This window comes from Quercus lobata, chromosome 5 (assembly GCF_001633185.2).
Source record: "Quercus lobata isolate SW786 chromosome 5, ValleyOak3.0 Primary Assembly, whole genome shotgun sequence".
Lineage (NCBI taxonomy): Eukaryota > Viridiplantae > Streptophyta > Magnoliopsida > Fagales > Fagaceae > Quercus > Quercus lobata.
In genome coordinates, this window is record NC_044908.1 from 76,819,451 (window position 1) to 76,844,633 (window position 25,183).

The following is a 25,183-nucleotide window of genomic DNA, read 5'->3' on the forward strand; positions in this document are numbered from 1 at the left end:
TGGTGAGTTCAGATAAGAATCATTAAAATTTAGCTACATCAACAGTTTGTAAAAATATTGTAAAATAGTTTGTGACGGTAGTATTATTCATAAAATAAATAAAATTGTTTGGAAAATATCTATGTAAGAATCTACAAAGATTTTTTCAATTAAAAAATATAAAATAATGACGTGTGAGTAGCATTTGTCTAATTTGAAGTGCATGCTTCAGCTTATTCCTCGAGACCCTGGAACAAATGTTTTTTAAATACTGCTGATGATTCTTTAAGCATAAATCTTAAAAAGAAGAGAAGAAGAAGAAGCAGACAATTGGGAAAAATAATAAGGTTAAATTGAAACTTAACTGTTTCAATTCAAGATTAGATTTTTTGAGATCATGGGCTTCCTAGACTTCGAAAAATCACCAGGCACAAGCTAAAGCCCCACACTTCTCTATACAGATCATGAGTATACATTTTATTTGTTTATATATTAATTAGACTATTCTAATAATGAGGAGAAAATGGGTAAATGTCCCTTTTAAAAAAAAAAATCTAGCATTTTTCCCTCGTTCCCAAACTAATTAGGGAAATGCCCATCTTTTGAAACTCGATTTTCTCAAAATAGAGTTATAAAAAAAAAAAAAAAAAAAAATTAGAGAACACTATAGTGGCGTTTTAAGGAGCTTATAGTAACGTTTTAAGGACCTATAGTGGCGTTTATTAACTCGATCTCCATAAAGTCGAGTTATATGCAAATATTTTTCTTTTTTTTTTTACCTATAACTAGACTTCTTGGAGATTGAATTGTAAAACGTCACTATAGGTCCCTAAAACGTCACTATAGGCTCCTTAAAAACGCTACTATAGGGCTTAACTCGATTTTGAAAAAATCAAGTTTTAAAAAAGGGACATTTTCCTAATTAGTTTGGAAACGAGGGCAAAATGCTGGATTGTTTTTTAAAAAAGAGCAAATGCCAATTTTTTCCATTCAAATGATATATTAATTAGAATATACATACAAATCGAAGCAAGTGGTTATTTTTTGCCATATGTTTCACTCTGTGGGGAAATCTAGAACATTAGCAAATCTGCTTAGGTAATAATTAAGGTGGAAAAATCTGCCTAGTTATCACGTCAGGTTAGTACTAACAAACCCTAGTTATTACGCGTTTGGGCCGCAAATGCAGAAATTGTCGTGCGTGGACCAAGCTAGGATATCATCATTCATTAATCATTACAACGTTGAATAAAGGATTGTAAATTTTTAAACTATTATTTATTATATGCGATAACGTTGCTCCACTTTAGTTTAATCTCTGTCAAAATACTAAAATGTGTCAATTAGTTAAGTTAGAATACCACCTTTCATTAAACATATAATTTTTGCATGGACAACGTCAAATAAATGATTGTAAATTTTAAACAATTATTTATTATATGAGATAATGTCGTATGTGCTACAGTTTAGTTTAATCTCCTTGTCAACAGCTAGCACTTCTATTACTATAAAAGTACTTTCTATTTTACTTGCAAAAGGGAATTTAAAATAATAATAATAATAATAATAATTCAATCGTTGGGAGAAGGAGAATTTGAATTAGAAATGTCTCAAAAAAAAATACAAAAACAAAACAAAAAAAAGATATGTTTAGGATATCATAAAGAATGTTGATACGACAAAGTAAGTGGTATCATTAAAAGCATGAAGATTGAACCAAGAAACAAGTGAAGAAAAACGGATTTAATGAAACTTGACACTAGTCTCGACACTAATTCTCGACACTAAGCTCGATACCTCTCGATCTATTGAGTTTCGCAGATCTAGAATTATGACATCAAAATTTCAGCCAATGATGACTTGGATTGCTAAGGTTTCTCTCACTAAACCTCTAGAACATATAATTAAAAGTTTAATTTTAAAGACATAAAATACACAAAGACTCAATTTAGAGAAGTCATACACTGTGAGAAACTACTACGTTCTTGTGCGCCTTGGGGTTTTCTAACCAAGTGCATCTAGATCTTTAGCGTACTTTGAAGTGAAGAACTTTGCATCAGACAACAATCAATAAGTTATTGGGAAGTCAGACATGTACTAGGATCTGTGCATACAAGAAGAAGTCTCTACAAGATTATGTCCAATTATGGATTGGAGTAAAAATTCAATTGTAGGTTGGTTTTTGAGAGTGGTGATCTAAAATTAACCCGATGATATTTTTCGCATTGTGAGAGGTTTTTTCCATTTTTCAACAAATCACCGTTTCAAATAAATTTCTACTACACTTAATTGATTTGGTGATTTGTGTGTACCTCCATGATTTGCATATAATTTAACCTAATTAATAAACTTGGGTAATTTATTTAATTTACGGGGATCAATTTATAACCCAACATTGCGGATGAAATTTGCAATATTGAATCATTGCAGTTCAATTTTCCAACAATTAGAGTAACTACATACAACTTTTCTGATGTAAATAAGGTTGGGAAAGGAGGATTTGGATCTGTCTACAAGGTAATTTGGCAATATCATATAGTCAAGTATCTCAATTGTATGTCATAACACGTTAGATTTAGAACTTTTTTATTATTAAGGGTTTCATATTGAATATTGTGATGCATCTATAGGGTAGGCTCTCTGATGTACAAGAGATAGTTGTTAAACTACTATCCATAGGTTCTAGACAAGGAGATCTAGAATTTAAGAATGAGATCTTGTTAATGGCCAAGCTTCACTACCAAAATATAGTTTAGCTTCGAGGTTTCTGCTTGGAAGGAAATGAAAGGCTTCTCATTTATGACTTTGTGCCAAACGGAAGTCTTGACCAAGTTATATTTGGTATGGTGCCAAAAAAAAATTATTATTAAATTAATTTGGTTCTTAGCCACAATAATTTTTGCACTATCGAAATATTTTACAACGTATTATCGGATTAAATAAACACTAAACTAGTTTATTTAATAAAACAGGCCCCATATACAAAGACTTTCTACATCTTCGAGTCAAAGTTCAACAGCTCTCGCCATCTCGGATTACCCACACGTAATTTAATCGTCTTTAGTTCTCATGCTCCCCTTAATTTTTAAGCTAAAAAGAAACCTATCCCATATAGGCGTATTATATAGTTACGCCTTAAAATATACATTTTTTTTAAGTAAATAAAACGTGTGGCATCGAATTTAGACCAAAAAAAGAAAAAGGAAAAAAAAATGACATCAACTTAGAACTATTGTGTTTGAAAAGAACAAAGGAAGTTGTCATTATCGTGAACTACAATTCAATTTCAAGTTTTTCCACATTCACTCATTTCTTCATCGACTTTGAATTAACTAAGGTTTTGCTTAGTCATAAAGGGATCAATTGGCAGTCGTTATCATATTAAAGTAGCATCCATAACGAACCTCTGTCGTCAAAGGTGATTTCTATTTTTGATGAACATCGAAGGTGATTTATAAGGAAAGAAGGAAAGGTGGATGAAAAAGGTAAATGTTAATGGCATTATAACTTACTATATACTGATGTGGTAAATGGTAATGCATGTGATTCGTGAATTTTAACTACCTAACAAATATATGTTTAAAATATATCTTAATAATTTGTGATACATTAGTTTTATAAGTTCAATGAACTAAAATTTATAGTATTCCTAACATTACACATGAAAGAAACGTATCAAGAAAATTATTGTATGCCACTAGACTCAATGGCGTGGCTTATGAGTATACAAGGATCATCAAAATTTGAGAAATGATTTATATACATATGAATTCATTCCACCATTGGAATGAGGAGGATGAATTTTTAATTATTTAATCATTATTTTAACTTTTCGCTTCACATAGGTGCTCAGAATGGGACAATAATCCAACTAAAGACTGCATACTTTAATATGTGATAAATTAATACTAATATCAAAAGATTAAATTACTAAGAAATGATAAATTTAATTATTTAACTACTAGTTAATAAAAGTGAGAATATAGACATTTTTTTAACATGTGGCAATGTACGCTCTCTCAATTCAAACTTCGATTTAATTAATCTCTTCTCAGTTTAGTCCAAGACCATAGCATTCAAGCAATTCTATGGTACTCTCAGTGTGGCCAAACAAAGAATAGGGAAAACCTACCCTAGTCCCTATTATTTTTGCATTTTTTGGATGAGTGAACATGATTTTCCCAAACAAAAAAAGAATAGAGAAAACCTAACCTAAACCCTGTCATTTATGCATTTATTGGATGGGTGAACATAATTTTCCCAAATGATTATTTCTATGAATTCAAGCAATAAAGAAATAGCCCCCTGTTTTTTTTAATATTACAACTCAATGCAAACCAAATAAGGGCAATCATACTCCTAACAATATTTTATTATGCTTTTACAAGTTAGCTCAACTAATAAAGTTTTTAATGATTGTATACGAGATTTAGAGTTCAATCCCCACCTACATGAAAAACTAATTGATGTCTTGATCTAATGATAGCTATCATTAGGAGCGGACGTCATAAGTTAGAACTCTCTTAAAAAAAAAAGTTCACAACAAGTACTTGACCTTAAAATGGCAACAGCAGCCATTAAATGCTCTTGTTTTGTTGATGTTTTGAGAAAGTTTAGTTAGATCAGAAGTTAACACATAAGGGAGGGGGAAGTAAGATGCACAAGAGCTTACAATAATTATCCCATCAAAAGGGCCTATCTTTTGAGGGAATAAACAAGGCTTATAAAGGCTTGTTTTGTCGATGTGGTACAACAAAGACTTTCCAACATTTATTTTATGGTTGCTTTTGGCAAGTACCAAAAATGTTCGTAATTAATTTTGTACAAATTTTACATCCACAATGAATTGACCCGAATGAGGTATACTCCTTTAAATTCTTTGACGGCCCACTCATTTGAACAGAACTAGTTAGGGTGGCAAGTGCAAGGCACGTGCTACTTCTTGAGTGAGAAAATTAAAATAAAATTTTTATTTGATGAAGTATGAAACTAAATACATAAAAAAAATGTATGTCACACACAAAATTAGGGTAGCTATTTAAAATATGAATATCTATTTTATTATAATAGTTTCTTAGTACTTATTTGTTAATGACAATATCCACTCACTAAAACTTCTAAGAATGATAACGAATATCATTATCCTCCAACAAAAAGCAATTGAGTTTTGCTAAAACATTGTCACAATATTTAAATTTTCATAATGAAAGATGTCATATGCTACAATTTAACTTGTAAGGACTCAAAAAATAAAGACCTAAGCCCACTTAGATTAGTGGTATCTTATCCCTCAAATCAAACCCAAACAATAGAATTTTTAAGAGAGTAAGTAACTAACTCAAATGCAATACTAGGGTAAGTATAAGTCTAAGGCCGAAAAATCCAAAGTAACGGACAAGCGCAATTGGAATAATAATTTAGGATAATATCCTCCTCGGGCAAATCCGAGGATCAATCTCTTGTATATAAGTTTAGTTCTGGTTCTACACAAGGCAATTCATAATTCTCTTCATCATTCTCTTGGTACTTAGAAATTGTTCCTCCTCTTTTTTTGGGGTGTTCCCTTCCTTTTATAGTCCATTCCCTTGCATCTCAACCCTTCGCCTGTACGTCCTAGGGCACTTCTTAGGATACTTGTCCCATCAAGACCCTTCTGGAAGTGATAGAAGGAGTTGCTAGCTGTGAAGTTACTGTTCAAGAGTAATTTTCACATTAATGCAAATGATGAGGTTGGTGCCGGGCACTGAATGCAGAGGTGGGAGGTGTCTCCCTCAGGAAATTTCCTCCTACTAACCTTGTTCCAATTGCATCTCTTCTCCTATCCTTAGGCTTCTGAGGGATATCAGTTGTCCTGATTCTCTTGCTCTCCTCAAGTAGGTGGAGTCCTCGGGGTTTGCTTACGCATCTTGTCCCGGATTGGGTAAATTAATCCTTGGCTGAGATTCCTTGGTCCTGGAACCCCCCACAAAACCCTTTCATCAAATTCCTTCAACCATACACAATGAAAATTTTTTCATTCATACTTTCTTCTTTATCATTCTATATGAGTCTAGGTACAATGTTTAGCTAGCTTAGTTTTTAATGAACACCCATTTTAGGCAAGAAAAAAAGAAAAAGAAAAAAAAAGACATGTGTCTTGAATTTTCCATTAAATAAATTATAACTTTCTAATCATTATTACCATCTAAAATTAAAAATACGTGAGGAAAATTTTTGGAATGTTAAAATTTTTGTATTTTAGACATTACACAATGTTATATTTAAAGAATAATAAGCTTTCGTTAGGGTTTAACTGAGAAAATAACAATATGACATATTTGTTCTTTTCCAAAAATACTATGAGAAGAATAGCTTGATTTTAAAGTTTAAGAAGGAACTGTGAACTATCCCAAATATAAAGGATGAAATGCGTTTTTATCCTTTTTTTAATTTTGTGTGTGTGTGTGTGTGTGTGTGTGTGTGTGTATGTGTGTGTGTGTGTAGAACTATGTGTTTTTACTTAAAATTTTGCGTAAAGATAAAAATACAATAAAAAATGACAAAATATAGCTACAAAATTAATTGTAACCTTTGGCTACAACCTTACTAAATATCCTTTTATTGGAGGTGAGTTGTAGCCTTAGATTACAACATTGCTCAATAAAATAAATATTACTGCATATTTTAAAAATCTACTCTTTGAATTGCATATTCTTTACGCTTTTAATACATATGTCAAATTTTGTGTTAATTGGGTATTATTTACCATATGATCTATAAGCATATATTTTATGCATAATTTTAAATTACAAAAACTTGTAATTTAAACAATTTATTGATGACATAGTTATTGATTTTCAATTTTCTTAAAGTTTTGCACGTATGGAGGATATAAGAATAAGATGTAATCTAATGATGGATTTGTCAAAATTCACATCCAATAAAATAATATTGAGTAAGGTTGTAGCCTAGGCGTACAACCAATTTTTAGCGAAACTTTGTCCTAAAGAAAAAAAGTCAATTTAAGAAAATTGTACGTGAAATAGTGAATTTTGGCTAAATAAAGTTGATTAAACAAAAAAAAAAAAAAAAAAAATCTAGAAACACAATATAATGATACATCATTTTTGTAATACGATAATTTTGTTATAATAAAAATATAAAAGTAAAGCAAAAAAAGGAAAAGAATATTCATTAAAAATTTATCAACTTGCCCCTCTTATTAAAACATTTAATGAAATTGGGCAATATTTGAATACCATGGGCTTTCATCGGATAACCATAGACTTTCACTACTTGGAATTTAGCTGCATCTTGCAAGTTGTACCACGTGCTGCTAGAAGTTTTTTTTTTTTTTTTTTTTTTTTTGCTGAATAAAAGGGGGGACGGGGGCGACTATTTGTGACTAACCCCCTAGGGCGTGACCTAATAGGGGCATCCTCGCTAGAGAATATTGGATTGAGTCATAGCTACCGTGATCGGGGCCCCACAGACCTCACCCTAGCACTCCAAGAGAGCCAGTAGGAGAGACACAATGCAAGTTAGGAAACCCTCCTTCCACACAGTACCCGTCACGACTCGAACAAAGGACCTTGTGCTTGCATGTGGGATCTCTCCCCCACTGGGCCACCCCTTCTGGGGCTCTGCTAGAAGTTCATACAGTCAAATCAATCCCATATATTCATCATTACTTTATAATAAAATGTACTCCATTATTATTGGTTTACTTTACTACTTGACATGACGGTTCCGAACTTATCATTCTATATTAAATCTTCCCATTAATGCAAAAATACAGAGTGACAATAATAATGAGCACTTCAAGATTATCACTTTTCTTCTTCTATGCCATTCTCATAATCCTTGTTAATCCCACCATTAATGCGCAGAGAGATCCCTACGTGCTTCATGAGTGTTCAACTACTGGTAACGTTACTAGTAACGGTACCCTTAGAGAAAACCTTAATACCCTCATTTCCACTCTTTCATCCAACACCCAAATCGATTATGGGTTCTACAATTTCACTGCCGGAGAGGGCACCAACAGAGTTTACGCCACTGGGCTTTGTAGAGCTGATCTTTCACCAACTGATTGCCGTAGTTGTGTCAACATGTCAGCTCACGAGCTCTTACAGTTGTGTCCAACACAGAAAGAGGGTGTCATGTGGTACATGAATTGTGCAGCTCGATACTCAAACAACTCGATATTTGGTGTTATGGAAACTAAACCTACTCGAGCTCTTACAAGCGATAATGTCACGAACTTGGCTGAGTTCAACGCGGTGTTAGAACCCTTATTTTATGACCTGAGAGTTAGAGCTTCAGCTGGAGCTATTTTTCGCAAGATTGCAGTTGGAACTGCGTACTATAAAAGTGACAACTATACGATCTATGGGCTTATGCAGTGTAGTCCTGATTTGTTAGAAATGGATTGTAGTAATTGCTTAGTTGTTGCTCAAAACTATATTCAAGGTTGCTGTAGTGGAAACAGTGGACTCACAATTCTTGCACCAAGCTGTAATTTAAGTATAGAGACCGACCAATTCTATGACAGCACTCTTGTTCAATCTCCACCGTCATTATCTCCTCCTTCTCCTCTTCCTCCTCCGCCTACAAAAGGTACGTTTCCCAAAAGGACATCTTCTGAATTGTTCTTCTATATAAGTATAATATCTTATACATTAGATAATTATTAGAAAAAAATATAGGACCACATACTTTTAAAAAAAAATTATTAGAAGCGTGTGAGACGTTATTTATGTAAACATTTATTTCTTAAATTAAAAAAAAAGTATCTATATGTTAAATTTTTATATTTTTTTCTCACTTATGTAATTTCTTTCTCTAAATAAACACTTAATTCATGGAATAAGCTAATCCAATATTATGGGAGACATTAGCAAGGACCCATTAAGTTGATGTAGCTTCACAAATTTTTATTTGTAACAATTGGTACTAGATAAATTTGCTCATGAAAAGTTTTATTTGCTCATCTTTTGTTTCACTTCTCATTTTGTACTATTGATTTTAAATTAAATTTATAGATGTTACAATTGAAGATAATTTAAACAATATGGATAAGAGAAATTCTTAGAAAGTTTCCATAAGAAAAAAATACTTAGAAATGAAGGGCTCGTTTGGTAGAGGAGTTTAAGTAATGTTATTTGTAATTTTTTGAAATACGTGTGGATGAAAAAATATGTGGAAATATGTGTAATGTTGTTTAAAAATTGAAAATTAGTTGTTTAACAACTCTTCCAAGTAGCTAGAATTAACAAAAATACTTTTGTTTATTAGTGGGGAGATAAGAAAAATCCTGTATTCTTTTACTCATAAAAAGTGGGGTATATATAATTTTTTATGTTCAAGTAATTTAATCAAAGTTTGAAAGTTGTTCTGCCTGTACGAAAACACATGCTTTAGTTTATAGCGAAGGAAATTAGCTACTATACAAGCGACAGTGTAAATTTAGCACAAATATAAGTTGTAAATTTAGACATATGATTAGTTGTGTCTCTAAAATTATTTTATTTATCCCCGTACCTTTTTATCCTCAAAATATTTTTCATCTCCCACTTTCTCAAACTCTGCACCAAAGGAAGCCTTTAAGCTTTTTGCTGTCTGTACATGCATGTGTTTACCTTTAAATTTAATAGCCACCAAAGTATAATTAATGGCGTTAATTTCTACGGTAGCTTTAGCATTTTTTGTTGTGAATACAGTCAAAGCTTGGTTTTCATTCATACTTTTCTTTTTACAATATTATGGGCATAAATAGCCACTATACATAATTGGAATGCTAAAGTTTAGGACTACAAATCTCCAAGCCAGTAGAGCAAATCTCTAATCTAGGAAACATATATATTTACAATCAATCTATATACGGAAGTCTACCAACTTGGAATTATTTCTAGAATCTTCAACACTCCCCCTCAAGTTGGTGTGTAGATGTCGCTCATTCCGAATTTGTTGAGACCATCATGAAATACTCAACTTGATACGGCCTTGGTGAGTAGGTCAGCAAGTTGTTCTTGAGATGAGACATGAGGTGCTTCAATGATCTTTGCTTCTAGTTTTTCCTTGATGAAATGCTTGTCAACTTCCACATGTTTGGTTCGATCGTGCTGAATTGGGTTGTATTGGGGAGATAAACACCTTGGGGAGCTTCCTTGAGTAATTAATATAACATATAGAGACACATTTTAACCCAAAAGGCCTAAGCCCAATGGGTATGTGCTCAATTATGTTTTATTAACCACTCATTCTTCTCATCTTTATTCAATGTGGAACTTCACTCACACGTGTAACCCAACAGGTTGTGGGCAATATCACAAGCTGCCTTGTTATCACAATAGAGCTTCATTGGGTTGTCATGCTTAATATTCAGATCTTTAAATAAATTATGGACCCATAATAATTCACATAATGCCTTAGCCATTCCTCTGAACTCAGATTCAGCACTAGATAGAGCAACTACAGCTTACTTCTTGCTTCGCCAAGTGACCAAATTTCCTCCTACAAAAGTGAAATATCCTGCTGTAGACTGCCTATCTTTGATTGATCCAGCCCAATCTGCATCAATGTATCCTTTGACATCCAGATTATTCCCCTTTTTAAACATAATCCCTTTCCTTGGAGATGACTTCAAGTAGCGCAAAATAAGGGTAACTGCATTCACGGAACTTAGTGCATATGCCAAGTCAGGCCGAGTATGTGAAAGATACATCAGTCTCTCAACTAATCTTTGATACCTCTCCTTGTTGGTTGGGACTTGATCCGGATATATGCCTAGCTTCAAATTTTCTTCCATAGGTGTGCTAACTAGACTACATGCCATCATACCAATCTCACTTAGTAAATCCAAGGCATATTTTCGTTGAGATAGAAAGACACCTTCCTTTGATCTTGACACTTCAATACCAAGGAAGTATTTCAATGGACCAAGGTCCTTCATCTCAAATTCTCGAGCTAGATGGTTCTGCAATGCTCTCCTTTCTTTTGAATCATTTCCCGTTACTATCATATCATCAACATACACAATGAGACAAGTAATCATTCATTTTTTATGCTTCACAAAAAGAGTATGATCTGAGTTACTCTGCTTGTATCCAAAAGCTTTCATTGACTTCGTAAACCTTCCAAACTATGCTTTTGGAGATTGCTTTAGACCATATAGGGCCTTTTTTAATCTGCAAACATGTTTTCCACCTTCTAACTGCATATTACATCCAGGGGGCAACTCCATGTATACTTCTTCTTGTGGGTCTTCATGAAAAAAGGCATTCTTCACATCAAACTGGTGCAATGGCCAGTCAAGATTCACCGCCAAGGATATAAGAATACGAACAGTATTGATTTTCGCTACTGGTGCGAATGTCTCCATGTAGTCAATTCCATAAGTTTGAGTGTACACCTTGGCGACTAGTCTAGCTTTGAATCGTTCAATGGTTTCATCTGCCTTGTATTTGACTGTGAAAACCCACCTACATCCAACAGGTTTCTTTCCTTCAGGCAACTCGACAACTTTCCAAGTTGAGTTTTTTTGAAGTGACTTCATTTCTTCATTCATAGCTTCCTTCCACCTAGGATCTCCTAGAGCTTCCTGCATGTTAGTAGGAATAGATACAGCAGATAACTGATTCGCAAATGACTCACTTTATTTTGACAATCTATGGGAGGATACATAGTTGCTCATGGGATACTTAGGATTGGAACTAAGAACAGGTTCATAGTTAACTTTAGGTATACCTCTAGTGGCTCGATTAGGTAGTACTTTTGGAAGGAATTGAGATTTAGAATGTACCTAGGGTTGTACTTGGGGTTTAGGAAAGGAATTGACCTCAGAAAACAATTTGTTAGATGGTACTTGAAGTGGAGTCACTTCCAACTGATTCTGATTATTTTCCCCATTCAAACTAACGTCTGGTTGGTCAAGAATAGGTTGCTCACGTAGCATGGTTTCCTCCTCTGGACATATAGTTTCCTCCTCTAAACACTCACCACTTTTATCCAAAAATTGACCACTTGTATCCAAATGGTCCAAAGAAGGATTTAGATTTAGAGTCTGCAATTCATTTTGTCTCTCCCCCTAAATTGAGGACTCGGGAACAGTATAGTACATGTCATTTTCATGAAAGACAACATCAAGGGTGACAAACATATTCCGTGATGGGGGGTGATAGTAGCGGTAGCCTTTTTGTTGTGAGGCATAGCCAACAAAGACACATCGTAGGGCTCGTGGTTCCAACTTATCATGCAATGGCTTAGGAAGATGCACAAATGCCACACACCCAAAAATTCTAGGTGATAAATTCAGAGCAATAGGAGTAGTTACAGTTGAATGAAGAACTTCAAAGGGAGTCTGAAAATTCAGTGAGCTGGAGGGCACATGGTTAATGAGGTAAGCCGCAACACTGAGCACTTCACCCCAGTAACTGGTGGGCATGTGAGCTCCAAACAAAGAGGCTTATACAACGTCAAGTAGGTGGCAATTCTTACGCTCTGCAACCCCATTTTGCTGAGGGGAATAAGGGCAAGTTGTCTGGTGAGATATGCCATGTTCCTGCAAGTACTTCTTCAGGTCCTGATTAACAAATTCTCCACCATTATCAGTGCGAAGAACTTGTATGTGAGATTGATATTGAGTCATGATCATCTTATGAAATTTCTGAAATAAGGAGCTAACTTCATTTTTTGATTTCATCAAGCAAACCCAAGTCATACGAGTGTGATCATCAATAAATGAGACAAACCAACGAGAACCATTCAAGGACGGGTTTTTGGTCGGCCCTCATACATCAGAGTGAATCAACATAAAAGGTATTGGACTTTTATTCATACTTAATGGGAACGATACGCGGTGACTTTTTGCAAGTTCACAAATACTACATTTGAAATCTGAAGTATTTAATTGAGAAAACAACTTTGGGAACAATATTTTTAAATATCCAAAAGACGCATAACCCAAGCGCCTGTGCCACAACCAAATTTCAAAGGACTTGTCGATTTGATTCGCTGAAAGAGCTTAAGCCAATTGATGTGAGCTAGTAGGCTTCAGATCCAGATTGTACAGCTTCCCCCTTCTAGTACCACAGCCAATTGTCTCCCGAGTTCGAATGTCCTTAAAAACACAAAGCTTAGGCTAGAAAATCACAACACAATACAACGCACTAGTTATTTGAGCGACAGACAATAAATTATGGTTAAGGGAAGGTACAACTAAAACAGAATCAAGATTCAACTTATCTGAGAGAGGAATTGAACATTCCCCAATCACAGGTGAGGGATTGCCATTGGCGGTAGAGACTATATGTGTGGTGGATTGTTTCATAGATGGAACATGCTAACTGTCAAAGGTCATGTGATCCATAGCACCGAAATCAATTATCCATGTACTACTACTACTATATGATGCAAAAGTATTGAAAACCTTACCAATGTTACCTGAAGTAGCAATCAAAGAGGAAGCTTTTGCAACATCATCGGAAGGTTTGGTCACAGCAACAAAAGCTTGGTGGTTGTGGTTCGGCTTTGAATTGCGCTTGCGCGATGCCTTTGCTAGATCCCACCAATCTGGATAGCCAATTAAGTCATAACACCGTGCCTTTGTATGGCCTGTCTCACCACAGTAAGTGCACAAACGTTCGGGTTTGGGAGCACCTATTTCATAACTGCCCTTCTAAGATCGTGTTTGGTCAAAATCAGTCTTTTGAGCGGATTGTCGAGGCTAGGGCTTAGAGCATCGAGCCATTAAAGCGGAAGACTCAGGATTATCGGGTTCAGCATTTAAGGTAGCTCAGCGTATAGCATCTTGACGGACATAGGCATAGGTATCGTCGAGGTCCATCGACGGGTCCTTCCGAAGAACCTCACCTCTAATCTGTTCGAATTCTACATCCAGACCACTATGAAAGATGTGCACTCTCAACCGTGCAACAGATTTCTTATAGGTGACAATATCATTGGGATCCTTCATGATAACTTTATCACGATAATCTAATTCTTGGAAAATTTTGACAAGCTCACCGTAATAAGTTGATAGAGGTCGACCAGCTTGTTTGGTGGTGAAGGCACGCTGATTCAGTGCAAAGAGTTGTGTCTCATTCGATCCATCATAGAATGCTTTGGCAAGAGCACTCCAGATTTCCCTTGCGGTATGCAGTCGAAGATAACGCTTCATTATCTCTGGCGACATGGAGGTTAGCAACCAACCCTTGAGCTTTTGATTCTCTGCATACCACTTTGCATAGGTAGCATCAGTTTCCTTCAGTGGATCAGTTTTCCCATAATATATTCGAGCTTCTCACGTCCTGTGATTTGCATCTCTAATATTTGGGACCATACATCATAGTTAACTTCGGTGAGGACAACTCCGGCATGGAAGCCAGAATTTTCAGATTGGATGTGGATTACTGGGGTTAATGGTTCGAGAGTAGAGGATTCGGAAGCCATATGATGGTAGTTGTTTACTGCAATGGTTGTTCAGATTAGTATGGGAGTAGTTGTTTGCTGCGATGGAAATTTTCGGGAGGCTCTGATACCAAGTCAAAACTTGGTTTTCATTTATACTTTTCTTTTTACAATATTGTGGGATAAATAGCCACTATACATAATTGGAATGCTAAAGTTTAGGACTGCAAATCTCCAAGCCAGTAAAACAAATCTTTAATCTAGGAAACATATATATTTACAATCAATCTATATACGGAAGTCTACCAACTTGGAATTATTTCTAGAATCTTCAACAAATACATGCTTCTGCTTATGGGTTCTATGGGTTGCCAATTTTTAACCAGTTAGTTATCTCAAACTGAGATTCATGATCATTATTATTGACTGAAATTTCAAACCAAAAATATATATATCAGAAATAACGACAGATCATTGGTGTGTCTATATGTCTATAAGTAGTATAAATTTGGTGGATAGGTTTTGTTTATCAGTCTCTTGCACTGCAGTGTCCTTAATATGGATATAAAATCTTTTGGTTAATTGTGATAGGACTGCTTGCTCATATGCAGCCAAAATGATCAACTTCCATGACCTGAAGGATAGTATAATAAAAAAAATAAAAAGCCCACCCAACTTGTCTTAGTGGGTTGTTATGTGGGGAATGGTGATGAGTTGTGCAGCATGGCATCTTGTCACAATATTTATTATATTTCTAGGTCACCAATGTTTCTTATATTTTTAATCAAGCATATACTTTATTTTACAATTAAACTAATTGATGTCTAATAAGTTAAGTGTCACTAATAAATCCATGTGAAAGTAATATTGTTCGAGCTACAAGATTTTTAACTGTGTTTCATCATAAGTTGATAACTCAACATGGTGTAAAAATGAATGTATATCGATTGTTAATTTCTAATTAATTATTCATGCTTTCAAGTTTTGTTTTCAATTTTTAACTTCTTTTTCCCGCTAATAATGTTAATTTCAAATTCAAGCTTGGAATGTTTTATTGAGTACAAATATCTGATTTTTACAGGAAAGGGGAGTAACTTATCTAAAACTATCATCGCCATAGTTGTGGTGGTGGTCATTCTCGTTGTAATAATCATCTGCATCTGCATCTCTTTAAGTGTGAGGAAGCAAAGAAAGAAAGCTAAAAGTAAGTTGAAAATTGGTTTGTTATTCCTATTTTTAAATATATAATTTCTTTAAAATATAAGAATAAATTCAGACAATAAGCGTGTGTGTGTTTATATATAAATATGTGATGCTTTATTTATAGGCAATACTAGTGACAATTGACTTTCAGAGCATAAATGTTTCCTATGAATTTATAGGTAAGACGGAACATGAAATAATGTGGGGTATTTTTCAATGAGTTCTAGTTCAGATTATTGGATCACCAGAAAAGAATAACATTCAAACTAACATTCAATATCAATTCTGATTGCTATCTATATCTCCTCCTATTTTGTAGCTTTGTGATCGTGATTAGAGATAGGCTTGATCTTCGTATCCTGAGGTGATTTAATAATACAGATGACACCTTTTGCTTTTGTGAGAGAGATAAAATATGAGGTGGTGTGTTCATGATACTTGTGTGGCTTATTATAATAGAAAAACAAATAGGGGTACCTACAAAACAGAATTAAGCTACCATCGTTTCAACATTAAATCAATTTTTCTAGAAAGAAAAGCTATTGAAAGAGCTAGTGTTCCACTGGAAAACATTATCTGTGCATTAGTAGTTCTCTACGATTACTTCAGTAATTAGTGTTTGTGAGTCTATTAATGACATATGCACATAATTTAAATTGCATTAATCTTTTTTAAACAAAAAAAAAAAAAAAAAAAAAAAAAAAAAAAAAAAAAAAAAAAAAAAAGAAGAAGAAGAAGAAGAAAAAGAAAAAGAAAGAACTGCTTATCTAATCCTGATGTATTGACTGGTTCCACATGTGAAGCAGTGGATGAAATTAGCAGTACTGAATCCTTGCATTTTGATTTTCCAACAATTAGAGTTGCTACAGATAACTTTTCTGATGCAAATAAACTTGGTCAAGGCGGATTTGGTGTTGTTTATAAGGTAATTTGACAATTCCATATGGTCAAATATATCAATTGTTTGCCATAACAAGTTAAATTCACAATTTTATTATTATTGTTATCAAGGGTTGCATATTGAATATTTTAATGTGTCTATAGGGTAGACTCTCCAATGGACAAGAAATAGCTGTCAAAAGGCTATCCCTGGGTTCTGGACAAGGTGATTTAGAATTTAAGAATGAGATATTGTTAGTAGCTAAGCTTCAACATCGGAATTTAGTTAAGCTACGAGGTTTCTGCTTGGAAGGATGTGAAAGGCTACTGATTTATGAGTTTGTGCCAAATGGAAGCCTCGATCAAGTTATATTTGGTATGGTTGCAATTCTATCATAAATTCTAGATTTATTCATAATATTTTATAGGTTGCTTGTATTCTCAAATACAGTTGGATATGTCATTTTTCAATAGACTCATAGTTTAAATGAATAATCTAGATCCCACAAAATGTGCATATTTGGATTGGCAAACGCGTTACAAAATCATAGAAGGCATTGCCCTAATGGTATTTTAAAAAATGAAATAAAATAGTTTAATACACGTTGCACAAATGGCATTAGTGTTTAAGGACCAAATTGGTCATTTTTTAAAACCTTTAGATGTGTTTGGTATTACCCAAAACCTCATGAAAGATTGTTGTAATATACCATTTTTTAATAATTTTTTTTATTATAAAGGTAGATGTTTAATTCATATTTTAAACATCGGCCATAGACATGCACATATGTTCACGGTCAAATTTCAGTTGAAGCCTAAGAACATTAGCGTCCAAAAGTTTTTGTCTATTTTAAAATAATAATTTATCTTTTCTATTCTAAGCACTTATTTTGTAAATGAGAATTGCATTCAACGATTATCTTTTCCATTTTCCAAATCACCGATTAAAAAACAGCAACCACAATGACATTTCATCTACCGTCTACCTAAGCAAGTCAAACAAATCAATTCAATTTAATTTATAAATTAATTTCTAATTATTTATTTTAAAAGGTATGTGTTTTTGTAAACATTAAACATTAGTCCTAAGTCATAACATAAGAATCTGTTCATGGAAGATTGTCTGTTGAAGCCTAAGAGGTAAAATGTTTTCCCTCCACAACTACATAGTATTTCTGCTACTATTATTTGCATTCTTAACCCTTACCAGCTCCATTAATTCACAGCCCACCCTCAGACACAACGATTGTTATGGATCAACTGGAACTGCCAACGCCAGTTACAATTCCAGCCTCACAGCCGTCTTTGAATCTTTATCATCTAAAGCTTCCCAAAACTACAGCTTCTACAACGAAAGCTCTAATATTAGCATCTACAGCCTCTACCTGTGCCGAGGTGATGTTTCTAATGAAACCTGCAAAAGCTGTGTCAGCTCTGCGACACAAGAAATCAGAAATCGGTGTCCATCTAGTAAGACTGCCATCATATGGTACGATGAGTGCACGTTAAGGTACGCCGATGTTAATTTCTTCGGCAAGCCAGATACTCAGCCATGGTTGATCATGAATAATGTGGAGAATACTACTTCACCTGGGCAACCTAATTTCTATGCACGTGGTTTGTTGGAACAACTAATAGGGCGTGTCAATGAAAAAGACAGGTTGTTCGAGACCGATGAGCAGATAGTGAAGATTGGCGATAGGTCCTTGCCGAGCTATGGGTTGGTGCAGTGTACTAGAGATCTTGATGTTGGTTCGTGCGGAAAGTGCTTAAGCGACTTGGTGGTTGAAGCCCAAGTCTGTTGCGAATCCAAAATCGGATGGCGTATCTCTGGCCCGAGTTGCTCTCTGAGGTATGAGAACTACTCTTTCACTGAGCCGCCACCAGCGCCGCCAGCAACTCCGCCGTCCCAATTCGTGCCGCAAGCACAGCCCCCGCCTGATAATGGTAAGACATGTTGATTTGGTATTTTCCTTGAAATCCGATCTGCACCTCTTTGCTAGTTTGGGCTTATTAAGTAGTTCATTTGCATTGGTCAAGTAAAAATAATCCCAAGATCATGGGAAAGTTAGAAAATATTTAGAGAACAGACGTAATACCCTGTTTTCTCGTATAAATGGTGGATCTATCATTATTATGTTAGATGAGAGAGTACTTTATGGGATTTAGATTTAATAAATTCATTTATAAAGGGGGTGAGTTTGTCGGGCGTTGTGGGTGAAAAATGTGTTGTTTTGAAGAATGGAGTGGTAGAAAGTTTCAGCTGGGAGGTTGAAACTTCAAATTGAAGGCTTGGCTTGATTTGTGGATGAAAATTTTGGAAAGTTTTGACTTTTGTGGAAAGTTTGGTTTATTAAGAATTATTTGGTATACCATTAAAGCGATATAAAGCGATTTGCTAAATGCCTAAATGATAAATTTTTAGCATTTAACGTATTAAACATTAAAAAAAAAATCACCTCTATTGAATGTCTTAAATGTCAAAAAAAAAAATTGGCATGTGCTACCGTATTCTTCCATTAAAAGGGCACTGTAGCAATGCCACTTATTAAAAATTCATTTTTAATTTAAGTTTCGCTCTTCTTTTTCATTTATTTGTTTTGTGTTGTGCGTTGAGTTAATATTATTTTAATATGTTATATGGAATAATAGAAAATGAGATGTGTTCTTTTTTCTGGCTGGGGGTACTCTGTTATTTTTCTTAAATGTTACTCAGATTTTTTTTTTTTTTTTTTAAAGTTCTAATTTAATAAATGAATCAATTTTATTACCATTTGAATGAAATTTTTTATATCTTGCCATATTGGTTGAGATAACAATATATTGTCCAATTCAGTCAAGTGTAGCAGTCCTGTGTGCCAAAAGGGTGTATCGTACTAGTGTTAGATGATCATTTTAAAAAAATGCCAATGATAAAGGCTGTAGTAAGTTTAAAAATTTCTGTATTTCAGAAGAACCTGATTAAAGGGGAAAAAATTTTATAAACAGAGGACTAAGGATAATAGAACTTTTACAGAGTAATTGGGATAAAGAAGATAGGTAAAACATCTACTGAAACTACAAACATGAATGTTTACTTCGCTACTTATATTACACTTATATTACACTTATCCCCAAAGTGCAAGGTGCTCATAATTTCAACCAGTTCAAACCTATCAGTCTCTGCAACGTTTGCTATAAGGTGATTTCAAAAATTTTAGTATCTAGGCTAAGACCTTTGTTAGATAAGATGATTGATCCTACTCAAGTAGCTTTTATTCCAGATAGAAATATTGCTGAAAATATAATCCTTGCACAGGAAATTGTTCATAGTTTCAGAACTAAGAGAAAGAAAAAAGGCTGCATCGGTTTAAAAATTGATTTTCAAAAAGCTTATGATAGAATGGAGTGGAGTTTCCTATTGACTACACTTAAGGCCTTTGGGTTTTGTGAGAGATTTATCTCCTTAATTCAACAATGTCTATCCACAGTCAACTACACCTTATTACTTAATGGGAGTCATGAAGCTAAAATCAACCCATCTAGGGGTTTGAGACAGGGGGATCCCCTTTCTCCCTATCTCTTCATCATCGGCTGTGAGGTCTTGGCTAGACTAATTAGTAGAGAGGAGATTAAGGGTAATATTAGAGGGGTGCATTTAGCGAACAGTGCTCCACCTATCACAAAGCTTTTCTATGCTGATGATGTGATGCTATTTAGCAACGCCAAACTGTCAGAAATAAGAACCTTGCTGAATTGCCTGGATTGCTATGGCAAATGGTCTGGGCAAAGTATAAGTGTTGAGAAGTCCGGCATTTTTAGTTCGAAAGGAGTCCATCCTGAGTTTCTGAGACAAGTTAAAGACCAGCTGGGAATTAAAAAGCTCAGGCAGGGAACTAAGTACTTGGGGGTGCCATTATTCTTATCAAATAACAAGGCTAGAGATTTTGCCTATGTGAAGGAGAAGGTAGATGCAAGATTGGCCAGTTGGAAGAGTAAAAGCCTTTCTTGGGCAGGTAGAGCTACGTTGATTAAATCTGTTGCCCAGTCCATCCCTAATTATACAATGTCCACCTTTTTGCTCCCAAGGAAAATTAATGACAAGTTAGATGCGGCTGTGAGACGTTTTTGGTGGAAGCCAAAAGAGGATTCTAATAAGTTCTACACTCCGATGGCATGGGATAATTTGTGTAGGCCGAAAGATGAAGATGGTCTTGGGTTTAAAAAGTTTGAGAAAATGAATCAAGCTTTAGTGTCCAAATTGGGATGGTGGATTTTGTCCAAGAAAAATTGTTTTTGTGTGAAGCAATTGGCCGCAAAGTACAAGGTTAGAGCTGATTGGATTAGAGCTCCAAAAGCCACTAATGCATCTTGGGTTTGGAAGAGCATTGAAAGGGTGAAGGATATAATAAAGTTGGGAGCGTGTAAATTAGTAGGTTCGGGGAATACTATTTTAGTTTGGGAAGACCCTTGGTTACCTGATAAATCAGGTTTTATTCCAACACCAAGGGCTCAAGTAAATAATTCTTGTTTGGTAGTTTCTCAACTTCTAAATTCTTCAGGTTCAGGCTGGAATGATATTTTGTTACATGATCTGTTTGACCATGAGTCTATTGCAGCTATTAAAAACATCCCAATTTGGTCTTTTGATATGGAAGATAGATGGACTTGGACCAAAGCTGAAAATGGGAAGTTCTCGGTGAAATCCTGTTATCGTCTCATTTCTGAAGGAGACATTTCACCTGGTAATGTTTCTCTTACAAGGAATATATGGAAGGCCAGCATTCATGAGAGGCTGAAGATGCATCTTTGGAGAATTGCTTTCAATCTTCTGCCCACTAGGGACAAGTTGAGTGAGTTTTCACCTGCATCTGATACTAGCTGCCCTCTTTGTAATGCTGAGATAGAGTCAGCCCTGCATCTTTTTACTCATTGCCATATTGCTAGAGCTATTTGGTTTGGTAGCCGTTGGAACATTAGAATTGATAGTTGGCCTGTTCAATCTCCGTCTCATTTGGTTGAGCTACTTATTAATCCTCCTCCATCCCTGCAGCTGGATAAAGAGCAGAGAAATGAATTTGTTTTATTTGGTGCTTTAGCTTTAGATTTGATTTGGATGTGGAGAAACAAAGCAATTAATGAGAAAACTTTTCCAATGGAGGGGCAAATTAGCAGAAGCATTCAGAAACTATTCTTGGAGCATCGGCGGCCTGAAGTTCCAATGTTGTTAAGTGTTCCAGCTAGAAACAGTGCTACGTGGTGTAGCCCAAACCAAGGTATGCTAAAACTGAATTGTGATGCAGCGGTAGGTGATTTGTCTTCATGTATAGCGGTTGTTGCTAGAGATTGGGGAGGGAAGTTGGTGTTTGCATTGTCAAAGAATGTTAACACCAATATCCCTGTCCAAGCCGAGGCCAATGCCATTCTTCTAGCTGTCCACACTGCTTTGAACTTCTCTTTTTGTAATTGCATTATAGAGAGTGACTGTAAAGTTTGTATAGATGCCATTAGTGCTGGTAGGGAGGTAAGTCCTTGGAGGCTTGTGAATTTTGTGGACTCGGTTAAGAATGTAATTAGTGATCATGGCCACGTAATTTGTAATTGGGTTCATAGAGAGGCTAATCGGGCTGCGCATGTGCTAGCCAATTGGTCTCTTAGCCAGTCTTTTTTTGGTTCTTTTGATATGGGTTTTGGTCCTCCAAGTTTTGTTGATGTAATCCTGGATGAGGCTGCCCAGGCTTCTGTTTCTGTCTTGGTTCAATAAATATTTTTCTTTTAGCAAAAAAAAAAATAAAAATAAAAAATTCCATTCATCTGGAGAATCAGGTGCCATTCCCAATTTGCTATTAAGAGACTTCGTTAAACGGTTAATCGATTGTCTTAGCCAAATGATAACAATGATTAAAATGGTTGCTAATAGATTTGATTTGGGTTATCTGTGATTGTTTGGGCAGCTTATATGTGCTTGCATTTATTGATATATCAGTGATTTGTGGTCGTAAGTTAATTTAAGCATTCTTAGGTTATATTATATGATGAGCAACAGGAAGTGGAGGAAAGAAGACAACAAAGATCATAATCATTACCATATCATCAATTGCAGTAGTTGCAGCTCTCTTAGGTTTCTGGTATTATTCATCCTCTGGCAGGAGGAAACAAGAACGAGGTAAATTTAGTTTAGCCAATCTATTAATAGTGATTTTTTCTATTAAGTTCTATTAAATTTTTGTTTCCAGGCAGTAATTAATTTTTTTTTTTTAATCTAATTTGTTATACAGATAGGGAAACAGGCCAAGAAATTCCATTACGAAATAATTTGGCAAGGTCACTTTCAATGCACTTAATGGACAATAGTATGCATACAAGGGATGATGACGACAGTGGAGAAATGCATTACTTTGATTTAACTACCATATTGACTGCCACTAACAATTTCTCTGATGTAAATAAGCTTGGAGAAGGTGGTTTTGGCCCAGTTTACAAGGTTAAAAGACAAATCAATTATTTTATTATATGCATTTTTTGGAAATTATTTGATCATTTGCATTTATATAGCAGTAATCAAGATCAGTGACAACTAAATGAGTATTATGATCATTTGAGTTTAGGAGAATTGAACTTTAAATGAACATGTAGCAACCTATGTCTATCGATACTGTGATAAGTTTTCACTGATTAAGCTTAAATTGCTTCTAGGGCAAGTTGATTAATGGAAAGGAAATTGCAGTTAAAAGGCTTTCAATGAAATCTAAACAAGGTCTTGAGGAGTTTCAGAACGAAGTGATTTTAATTGCAAAACTTCAGCACAAGAATCTAGTGAGGCTCTTGGGATGTTGCTTAGAAGAAGATGAAAAGCTTCTAGTCTATGAATTCATGGCAAACACTAGTCTTGATGCCTTCTTGTTTGGTATACTCTCTCTATCTCTCACACAAACATAGACTCACATTCACACACTAACATTTAGCATCATTAATTCATGGAAAAACTTTCCTATATAGATAACCAACATCCTTAATATTATAATGTAGATCCAAACAAATGTAAGGATCTAGATTGGGCTAAACACAAAAACATTGTCAATGGGATTGCCAAGGGCCTTCAATATCTACATGAGGACTCTCGACTCAAAATCATCCATAGGGATATGAAAGCAAGTAATGTATTGTTGGATGATGAGATGAATCCTAAGATATCAGATTTTGGCACTGCTAGGATTTTTGGGAGTAATCAAATGGAAGCCAACACTATCAGAATCGTGGGTACATAGTAAGTAATCCCTTCAGTCCTGCATCCACATTTTCATTTCTTAAATCACTGATACTGCTTTCCAAAGAAAAAAATTTCAAGACATGATAAAACTTAAGTTTGGTCCCCTTGCATGCATGTTTAAGGAGAGTTCTGGTGTAATCTAATTGCGCCTCGTTGTTTTTCAAATAATGTAGCACACATTAAAAATTAGCAATAAAATCAAGCTGAAAATTTTGCAAAATCAATGGTTATTTAAAAATAAAACGGGGAGAACTCTAAGAACAAGCAATTGCAAGTACGTAAGCTCACTTTCCATTAGTTATGGTTATGTCAATGTAACTTTTTCTATTAATGATACTACATTACACTAAGGATAACTCTGCGTCCATTCTCTTTTATTGTAAAAGAAATTGTATTGTATTATGATATGTAATTTTTTTTTTTTTTCCAATAGTGGATATATGGCTCCAGAGTATGCAATGGAGGGGCTATTTTCAATGAAGTCCGATGTTTATAGTTTTGGAATTCTAATGCTAGAAATTGTAAGTGGAAAAAAGAACAGTGGCTTCAATCATCCAGACCGTACACAAAGCTTTTTGTCATATGTACGTCTCTCTTATTTGTATCTTGAACTTAAATTAAGTATTCATTAATGATTATGCACTTAAAAAAAAAAAAAAAACCATGATAGGTATGGCAACTATGGAATGAAGGCAAAGGAGTGGAATTGATAGATCAGACCATAGTTGATATTTGTCCAATAAGTGAGGCTCTGAGATTGATCCATATTGCGTTGTTATGTGTCCAAGAAGATCCAAATGATAGACCTACAATGTCAAGGGTCAATCTCATGCTTGCAAGCACATCGATAAATCTTCCTAAGCCATCAGCACCTCCATTTTCTGTTGGTAGATTAATCATATTTGATCAATCTTCAACAATTGGCACTGGAACTGGAACGGGATTTGTCACATCTGATCTATCTTCAACAAGTGCTTCTAGCTAGTGAAGAGATTAACCCGATCATGATATTCAACAAGTGTTTCATCTTCGTACAAATGTAGCAGGTTAGGAACAATAGCTCTTGTATAAACATACCCTACTTCTATTCTTGTACTAACTAATTCTTAGAATTTAAATATATTTGCATCCACACCGGAATTAGATTGAATTGGCACATATACAGAGATTTAATTTCTACGCGTTTGAATCTTTGAAGACCTTCATCTTGAGTTAGTTGGTCCTAGACCCTAATTCATTATTCAAATTTTGATGTGGTCAAGGATGATTTAGTGATTTGTTATTAACTTTATTAATTATTATGATTAACATTATTATGTTAGGGTGCGAGAATATTGCAATTTTATAGATTTTAGACTTTGGAGAATTTTGAACTGTGAATTGAGAATGTTGCTGTTGAAAATTTTTAATTGAATTAGGTTATGAGAATATTGTAATTTTGTTAGGCTGATCTATCCATTATATTGAATTATGAATAGCATTACA

The 25,183-nt window shown here is 34.6% G+C and overlaps 3 protein-coding genes across 3 annotated transcripts; all 3 read left to right on the top strand.

Moving 5' to 3' along the window:
• Positions 1-7,769: 7,769 nt before the first annotated feature.
• LOC115991166 (cysteine-rich receptor-like protein kinase 29) lies at positions 7,770-9,052 on the top strand. The gene is made up of 2 exons (XM_031114903.1): positions 7,770-8,577; positions 9,003-9,052. The coding sequence occupies exons 1-2, from the start codon at positions 7,770-7,772 to the stop codon at positions 9,050-9,052; spliced, it is 858 nt and encodes a 285-aa protein (XP_030970763.1).
• Positions 9,053-14,150: 5,098 nt separating this feature from the next.
• On the top strand, positions 14,151-16,848 carry LOC115991168 (cysteine-rich receptor-like protein kinase 29). The gene is made up of 5 exons (XM_031114904.1): positions 14,151-14,156; positions 14,309-14,381; positions 15,449-15,571; positions 16,377-16,495; positions 16,615-16,848. Exons 1-5 carry the CDS (start codon positions 14,151-14,153, stop codon positions 16,846-16,848), a joined length of 555 nt encoding a protein of 184 aa, XP_030970764.1.
• A 746-nt stretch (positions 16,849-17,594) lies between these two features.
• Positions 17,595-24,858, top strand: LOC115991169 (cysteine-rich receptor-like protein kinase 10). The gene is made up of 7 exons (XM_031114905.1): positions 17,595-18,396; positions 22,475-22,594; positions 22,707-22,912; positions 23,125-23,335; positions 23,458-23,695; positions 24,132-24,282; positions 24,369-24,858. The coding sequence occupies exons 1-7, from the start codon at positions 17,595-17,597 to the stop codon at positions 24,681-24,683; spliced, it is 2,043 nt and encodes a 680-aa protein (XP_030970765.1). The 3' UTR covers positions 24,684-24,858.
• Positions 24,859-25,183: the final 325 nt, after the last annotated feature.

What these genes read in the sequence shown, in the direction of transcription:
- LOC115991169 (XM_031114905.1), top strand. Translation starts at nt 17,595, where the DNA reads ATGTTTTCCCTCCACAACTACATAGTATTTCTGCTACTATTATTTGCA. An exon ending in GTTTTGGCCCAGTTTACAAG is followed by an intron (nt 22,913 to 23,124) that starts GTTAAAAGACAA and finishes AATTGCTTCTAG; the next exon opens with GGCAAGTTGATTAATGGAAA. An exon ending in CACAAAGCTTTTTGTCATAT is followed by an intron (nt 24,283 to 24,368) that starts GTACGTCTCTCT and finishes AAACCATGATAG; the next exon opens with GTATGGCAACTATGGAATGA.
- LOC115991168 (XM_031114904.1), top strand. An exon ending in GTGGATTACTGGGGTTAATG is followed by an intron (nt 14,382 to 15,448) that starts GTTCGAGAGTAG and finishes TGATTTTTACAG; the next exon opens with GAAAGGGGAGTAACTTATCT. An exon ending in GCAAAGAAAGAAAGCTAAAA is followed by an intron (nt 15,572 to 16,376) that starts GTAAGTTGAAAA and finishes CATGTGAAGCAG; the next exon opens with TGGATGAAATTAGCAGTACT.
- LOC115991166 (XM_031114903.1), top strand. Translation starts at nt 7,770, where the DNA reads ATGAGCACTTCAAGATTATCACTTTTCTTCTTCTATGCCATTCTCATA. An exon ending in TCCTCCTCCGCCTACAAAAG is followed by an intron (nt 8,578 to 9,002) that starts GTACGTTTCCCA and finishes TTAAATTTATAG; the next exon opens with ATGTTACAATTGAAGATAAT.